Below are 8758 nucleotides of genomic sequence, written 5' to 3' on the forward strand. Positions count from 1 at the left end.
TTCTTTCTTTCTTTCTTTCTTTCTTTCTTTCTTTCTTTCTTTCTTTCCTTTCTTTCTTTTTCTTTCTCTCTCTCTCTCTCTCTTTCTTTCTTTCTTTCTTCTTTTCTTTCGCTTTCTTGTTTTCTTGCTTTCTTTTGTTCTTTCTTTTTCTTTCTTTCTTTTTTCTCCCCACTTTTGTTTTCATTATTTATTTTCTCTTTCCATGTTATATCATCATATTTGATCATCTTCAGAGAGCAATAAGCTTTTGTATGTAACATTTTTGAATATGTCCATGAATTCCATTTCTGTGCCATCCCCAGCACTGCTCTGACTTTCTGTGGTTTGTCCTTAAGTCACTGAACTGCTTAGTTTCTTATTAGTTTCTTCTTTGGTAACATGTTTATTATTAGGGCTGTTTTTCATTGAGGAATTTATCTCAGTCTAGAAAATCTTTCTAGAAAAAAATTAGGCATTCTAATCCAGGAATTTAGAGGCTGGTTGTTATGAAGATCAATTACTGGTTTAATAAAACACATGGTATATACCCATGTGATTTACTGCTTTAATTAAATAACAAATATTTGCATATCTACATTGATATCTCTTTAAAAATAAAAGGAACCATATCATCATTTAGACAGGTTTTCTACATTTCTTGGACTCAGTGGAAGCTCAGACTAGTTCAAAGTAAAACTAGAAAATATTAGAAGAGGAGAAAGAATAAGAAGCAACAGGCTGAGTGTTCATTGTTTTGTGAATGTACCACAGTGATAATATGGTTCAACTTGTTTTATATCTGTTAACCTACTCATCATGCTGACCCTGGGATGTGGGTACTATTACTAGTGCTTTTTCCATGTGAGGAAACTAAGGCATAGAGAAGAATTATATCCAGACTGTCAGCTCCCCAAGCTTTTAGTCACAGCACTGTGGTAACTCTACCCTATACTGCCTCCACAGATTCTTTGGACTGAGTGGAAAATGCTTTGTGATTGTTCAGTTATTTTCAGATGGCCTCTTCATCTTTTCTTTTGCAAAAACTATCATTTTAGAAACTTGACATCTCTTGTCCTTAATGCCAAATAGAGAGAGGAGATAGAGCTAAACCAAAATGCTTTGTATGAGATTCTTTTATATTTTATTTCAACTGAAAATACCAGTCTTGTGTTATGGAATAAAAGAGTTCTTAAGTTTTGAATTTGTATTCGTAGATTTTTAGTGGCATACTGATAATTTCAATTTTTAAAATGAAAATTGATCTTTAACAAGTTGCATGCAAATAATTTAATCTTCATGTAGAGAGGTCATTGTGGGTAAGTGAGATAAGCGGGGATATATTTTACATTTTAAAGATAAAAAACAAGTTTACCATTTACAATAATTTACTTTCATGTTTATTAAAAAAAAACTTTTTATGGTAAAAGTCACATAACATGAACTTACTATCTTGGCTATTTTTAAGTTACAATTCAGTGTTAAGTATATTTCCATTGTTGTGCAACCAGTCTTTTGAGATTTTTTTAATCTTGAAAACTGAAATTCTATACTGTTTGCAACTTCTCATTTCCTCTCTCCTCCACGCCTGCCAACCGCCATTCTACTTTCTGTTTCTATGATTTTGACTATTTCAGATACCTCCTCATGTAAGTAAAATCATACAGTATGTGTTCTTTTGTGACTGGCTTATCTTTCTTAGCATAATGTCCTCAAGGTTCATCCATGTTGTAGCATATGTCAGAATTTTCTTCTTTTTAAAAGCTGAATAATATTCCATTGTGTATATATATATATATATATGCCACATTTTGTTTATCCATTCATCTATTAATGGACATTTACATTGTTTTCACATCTTGGCTATTGTGAATAATGCTGTTATAATCATGGGTATACAAATATCACTTCTAGAACCTGCTTTCAGTTCTTTTGGATATATATCCAAAGGTGGAATTGCTGAATCATATGGTAATTCTGTTTTTAATTTTTTGAGGACATGCCATACTGTTTTCCATAGTGGTCAAACCATTTTACTTTCTCCCTAATAGTACACAAAAGTTTTAATTTCTTCACACCCTTGCAAACACTTGTTATTTTGTGTGTGTGTGTGTGTGTGTGTGTGTGTGTGTGTGTGTGTGTGTATGTGTGTTTGTAGTAGGTAGGCATTTTAACAGATGTGAGGTGACATCTCATTGTGGTTTTGACTTGCATTTCTTTAATTCATGTTTCTTTATGTTCTTCTATAATGTAAGCCATCCACTACAACTAAAAGGAACATAAATAGTTTTGAGTCCCAATTATTTATTTAGAAATAATTTTGTTCAGTTTTCCTTTCACAGTGCTTCGCTGTTATTCTCAAAATATCTTACTTTTGGTTGTGCTTTAAGCCCAGATTTTATCTACTGTTTCTTTGTTTGTAGCTGTTCTTCAGTTGCTGATAGTAGACCTGGAGACTTCTTCAAGCATCTCCATTTTGTGCTGGTGTCAGTGTCTTCAGAGCTTCAGTTATCTCAATGGCAAAGCCAGGGCTTCTGGTACATTATCCTGCTGATGGTTTCTCTCTGGTTCCTGAGGCTCTACCTGCACTACCTGGGCCAGTGGCTCTTCCTCCAGGCCATTTCAGCTCCTGTTACAAGGTGAGTGCTTTCCTCTGAAAGTCAAAGGAATGTATTTTCATCTTGATAGGACACATGAAAGTATGAAACACCTCTCCCATCCATTTACCATAAGACCTAAAATGCAGAGATGATTTGAAAAGACAAAAATGTCTTTATCTAAGAGCAAGAACTTCTATTACAGTTATAGTCTCACCTTATGGGCCTGTATATATAAGTACATAACTGGTACATCAATATATATTTTAAATTTAGCAGATTCAAATATGTTCTAATATCTGAGCAGGTTCCAAAAAGGAATTTAGCAACAATGTTTTATTCTATTTTGATTTTATCAGAGTGACTTAGGCTGAAGGTATTTTAGAAGTAATGTAAGTGTGATTTATCACCTATTCACAGAGAAGCAAAGATTGCTTCTTCTGCAAAATGATTGAATTCAAACAATTACCAAACTCAAGCCCAGGCAGCTTTCTGGGCCATTATCCTCTGGAAAAAGATGACACTTTAAAGGTTATCTCTCCATAAACATGATTTCAAAGACACTATAGATAGACAAACAGATAGATACCAATACAAGTAAAATTCATTTTCTCAAATGTAGATGGTACGGATAAAAATAAAATTGTGTGTATATTTTCAATTAAAAGGATTGCAAAGAACTTTAAGACTTTATGAAAAAGAATATATATGTTTATTTGTATTTATACATACATATATAGTTATTGATATTCTTTGAAAATTAAATCATAAATGTCTGAATATATTATGGAATATGCAAATGTGTCTATACTAAACTGCATTTTCAAGGGGGAATTTTTATCTGGATATTCTCTTTGTTCCTCCTTTCTTTCTTTCTCTTTCCTTTTTTTAACGTTTCCAAAGCAGAAAGAACAAACGTTGTATGCTTGGGTTAGTTGTTTTTTGCTTTTCACTCTTTTATTTTTTAACAGAAAAGGAAGCCCTATCATTTGTTAGTTGTTAATAAAATGAGACTGCACAATGTAACTTGGCAGCTCAGTTGCACCAACTTCTTAAGCAACCAAGGACCTAAGATACAAAGGGTGTTTTTCTGGCTACCGTCTCAGTCTGTAGGCTTGAGTCATGCAGTGGCTCTGTGTCACATTTTACCTTTGAGCCATAGCATTAACAGCGCCAACAATGAGCATGTCTTCCACTCTCACTCTGTGTCAGATATTGTGCTAAGAAATGTATGTGCATTACTTTATTTGATATTCACAACCACATAAGGACAAAGCATAAAACTTTCTTTGAAGCACAAGTCAAGGAGTAGATGGAAAAAACACCTCCCTTTAGTAGATGGCAGATAAACAGAATGTATGAGCAGGTTTAAGTATGAAACAGCTTTACATAGGCTGAAATTCAGGGGAGGGAAAACTTAAGGTGAAATAAAGTCTCACTGCAAGAAAGACAGTGGCAAAGCCTGGGTCGAGGATGCTTGAGTGACTGGGCTCAGATTGGATCTAACCCTTAGGCTAGGTCCTTCAAATGTGTCTAGTTGACTCTTTCAGAACAACAAAAGGGTGTGATATTTTGGTTGTTAGTGGTGACAGTGTCATTTTTGTTGTTTCTGGGAATCTAGTTATAAGAATCACCAGTAAAATCAATCAGTTATGCTAAAACTCTAAAGAATTATTAGATGTATATCTAGTCCTCATTTCTATTAGAGACTGACACATTAGAAAATTCACTGGTCTATTCTGCATTTTAAGTAGCCTACTAAAATGTGCCTGTGAACTGCAGAAATGCTCTAGTCTTTAGAAAGCTCTGTTCTGTGGCTCAGATTGACATACTTTCTGCGGCGGCACAGGACAGTTACAACAACAATAAACAGGGTAGAATTTATTTATCTTTTCCTGGAAAGTAACATGTTGAGGGGCTGGGAAAAAAATGAAGAGTTCTAACAATAAATTTTGGGGCACTACTAAGTGTCCAGTTTTCTATATTTCAGAAAAAGCAAACAAAATGCAGTTTTAAAAATTGGTTTGTATGCTTGGCATTCTCTGCAGTGCCTCTTGTTTGCCCCTATGTGATTGCCTTGTTTTTCCACAGATTCCATTTTTCCCTCACACCATTGAGCTTTGCTACCCAACTTCTTCACTTCACATTGGAGAAGAGCTTGCTGTGGTTGTCGTGGGGCCTTTAATGCTGAATGCGATCCTACTTCTTTTGCTTCTGATCAGACGGGGCTGTCAGCTACTGTTTGCCTCCTGCCCTGATGTCTTGTCAAAGTTAATCATTACCATGGGACTATGGACAGTTCTAGACCCATTGGCAGTGTTTATAGTGGATACTTTCCTGGGGGTAAGTCAAATGAAATAATCAGGATATGAGTCCTTGACATAGAATTTATCTTTAGTGCATGAATCATTTGACATGGAAAGTTTCAATCATGTAAATGTAAGCTCCAAGAGGGTAGAGCTTTTGTCTAATCTTATTACTCTTTTATCTTCAGTTTCTAATGGCACAGAGTAGGCATTCAATACATGTGTGTCAAAGAAATAATTAGAATATATGCACTAGATTATGTGATTGCCATCAAATATGTATCATTTTTTTGTTTCGTTAATGAATCTCAAGTCTATTTCATTACCTTTAAGAAACAGCAGAAAGGTACGATGTGGAATAAGAGAAGTGCGTGATGACTCTTAACATCTCCTGCCGAAAGTCCTGGCAGCAGATATGCTTTTTGCAAGGCAGACTGGTTAACAAGTACAGAGTACAGAAATAAAAGTTTCGAGGTGGTGCTCAATGAAGCAGCAGCTGAGAGTTGGAACATCTCAATTCTACTCATTGCCCAATAACTAAAGTGTATTTTGGTATAGGGAAGATACAAATTAATCTGCTTAGGCTTCTGTTTTCATCTACACATGAGTAATTTGGATAAGCTTTTTAAAACAGTGCCTTTTCAACCTATCTTCATCATTAGTTTAATCATCAGTTTAAAAACTAAAGAAATTCTTCCTTCTCTATTGCATTGGAGAAAAGATACATTACTTAATATTTATATTTGCATATTATTTCCACTTACTATCAGGAGACTTATAATTAAAGGACATCCATATTTTATAAAACTCAAAGGTCAAAGATGTCATATGATGACACTGTAGGTCCTCACAAATGTGTATACTTTAAAAAATACATTTTATTGTTTTTTTAATTTCTAATCTAATGTAGCATACATCTTTCCTTGTCTAAAATAAGGGCTTTTTGTTACATTAACCTAATGTAAACTTGGTTTTTAAACTCACATTAAGTAGCCTGATAACTTTTTTATAAGTTTCTAAAATAAGCCATCTCTTTTATGTATAGCACAAATTAAATTCCTATCAAATCTGCTTCAGAAAGAAAGGAATGTTTTCACCGTCAGATTTAATTTCTTCATATCTTGTGCTCATTAAATTCAGAAGTTAATAGTACATAAATAAAACATGGCTTTTACTTTATGAATTGCATGTCGAGTGTTTGCATATAAAGGCTTAGAGGGAAAATGAGAAAAACCTGGTAAACCAAGCACGTAAAACCCAACCTTTTTTCTTTTCCTTTGTGTACCTGAAGGAAATCTTCAGTACCTAGAAGATTTAATTCAAAAACAAATTATAGGGTCACAGAGTCTTTGCATATTTACATTCACCTAACTTGATGATGAGTGTTTCCATTCTTAGTTTTTCAACTCTGTATTTGTTTGTGTCAGCGGCTTACAGATAATGAGGAGACTCTAGTGGCAGATGCAGCGAAGCTCTACTGGATGTTTGTAAGAACCACGCAACCAGGCATTCTTGGCGTGGTGATCACGGCTCTGCTTTACATCTTCCTGTTCATCATTTCTTCTTTGATTTTACATTCATATTGTCTCAGGTAAGATGCTTCAGTCGCTTTGTTCTTCAGTGTGTTCAGCCTCTGGTCTTCTTCTTATACATTTAGGTTGTGAGGAAATGGTTAAAAAAGAAAAGTTAGAATCATTTCTACATTGCTAAGGTACTCATCTCTTTAGTTACCTGTAACACTTGTCCTGAAGACCAGCCAGGAAATTATTTGGTTTTTATGAAAATATCTTCGCCATTATAGAGAGAGCTAATTTTGCTGTGAATTATAAAACCTGCTTCTCCAAACCAGAGGCCAGTAGCAAACAAGGAGAAATCTCTTGATATCTAGTGACATTCTGGGAAATTTCCTGAAAAGTTTGTCTTAAATCCTTTTTTTCTTCTCCTTCCAACCTGCTTCTTCCCACACTTCCCCACCTCTATTAAAGTCACCAATAGAAAAATCATTCTTCAGCTTTGATCCTGAATATCATGTATTTGGCTTGCCAGGTCACCAATTTAGCAAACAGTGTATGTGTGTGAAGAAAGAGAAGAGAAGCAATAAATACAAGGTGGTATAAAAAGTACTAGGAGGATGTTTTATTCTATTGATTATTTTATTTGTTGCACAGAATATCTTTAGTTTGATGTAGTCTCACTTGTCTATTTTCACTTTTATTTCCTGTATTTTTGGTGTACTATCCATGAAATTATTGCCAAGACCAACGTCATGATTTCCCCCTATGTTTTCTTCCAGGAATTTTAGTTGCAGATCTTATGTTTAGTTCTTTAATCCATTTTGAGTTGATTTAACATATGGTGTAAGATAAAGGTCAGTTTTATTCTTTTGCATGTGAATATTCAGTTTTCCCTGTGCCATCTGTAGAAGAGACTATCCTTTCCTCATTGTGTTTTCTTGGCATCCTTGTTGAAGATCAGTTCACAATATATGTGTAGATTTTTTTTTGGTTCTCTAGCCTATTACATTGTTCTATATCTGTCTTTTTATGCCAGTACTATATTGTTTTAATTACTGTAGCTTTTCAGTATAATCTAGCAATTCCACTTCTGGTATTTACCCAAAAGAAATGAAATCAGAACTTTAAGGAGATAATAGCATTCTCATGTTCACTGCAGCACTATTCACAGTAGGCAAGACTTGGAAACAGTCTAAATATCCATCAGTTGATGAGTATATAATGTGGTACATACATCCAATGGAATATTATTTGGCCATTAAAAAGAAAGAAGTCCTGTGATATGTGACAATGTAAATACATGTGTATAAACTTTGAGGACATTATTCTAAGTGAAATAAGCCAGCCACATAAGGCCAAATTCTGCACAATTCCACATATATGAAGTATCTGAATAAGTAAAACTCATAGAAACAGAAAGTAGAATGATGATTTCCAGGGGCTGAGGGGAAGGGTAAATATGGAGTTGCCATTCAATAGGTAAAAAGTTTTAGTTACAAATGATGATTAAGTTCTAGAGATGTGCAGTACAGCATTGGATGTATAGTTAACAATACTGTATTGTGCATTTAAAATTTTGTTAACAGGGTAGATCTCATGTTAATTGTTCTCACCACCATTTTTAACAAAGTTCCAAAAAGAGAACAACACAGAGATCTCTAGGAGCATGGAGAAAAGGAACCAACACATATCTGGTGGAGGATGTGGGCAATAGGTGAAGATTTCAGTGGAAATAGGATACTTAAGTAATCTTTGAAGCCTTCATATAATTTAGCTAGATGAAAAACAGAGGGAAGCAGGTTTTCAGGCAATGGGAAGGTATATAAAACCATATGGTCTTGCAAAAGCATGATGTATTTGGCAAATCAAATGTATTTTGATATGGCTAGTGTGCAGAATATGGGGAGAGGGCGGTTAGCAGAGTTAAGGTTAGAAATGTATTCAAGGACCAGGTGATAAAAGACTTGACATAATGTTAGGGAGTTTGACTTTGTTTCAATGGTAAAGTGAATACATTAAATAATTTAACATGACTTTTAATTTTAGGAAAATCTTTCTGATAGTAGAAGGAAGGTGACTTTAACAGTGACCAGGTTGGAAGTAGGAAAATCTAGTTAGAAAACCATTATGATGGTCTAGGCAAGGAGTTTCAAAATTTTAAAGATAAAGTCACTAAACATGGGAAGTTGGTATAGATTTAAGAAATAGTTTTCTGCATATGGCTAGCCAGTTTTCCCAGCCCTGTTTATTGAATAGGAGATTCTTTTCCCATTGCTTGTTTTGGTCAGGTTTGTCAAAGATGATTTGGTTGAAGATCTGTTCCATTCCATTGGTTTATATGTCTGTTTTGGTACCAGTATCATGT

At 34.3% G+C, this 8758-nt stretch overlaps 1 protein-coding gene across 1 annotated transcript in view; it reads left to right on the top strand.

Moving 5' to 3' along the window:
* Positions 1-2871, top strand: part of OFCC1 (orofacial cleft 1 candidate 1) — a 206668-nt gene extending 203797 nt beyond the window's left edge. Inside the window, 1 exon segment of the mRNA XM_032249998.1 lies at positions 2400-2871. Within this exon segment, the coding sequence (XP_032105889.1) occupies positions 2400-2619 (220 nt within the window). The 3' untranslated portion in view covers positions 2620-2871.
* Positions 2872-8758: the final 5887 nt, after the last annotated feature.

Source organism: Sapajus apella, unplaced genomic scaffold (genome assembly GCF_009761245.1).
Source record: "Sapajus apella isolate SASKATOON/1434 unplaced genomic scaffold, GSC_monkey_1.0 scaffold70, whole genome shotgun sequence".
NCBI lineage: Eukaryota > Metazoa > Chordata > Mammalia > Primates > Cebidae > Sapajus > Sapajus apella.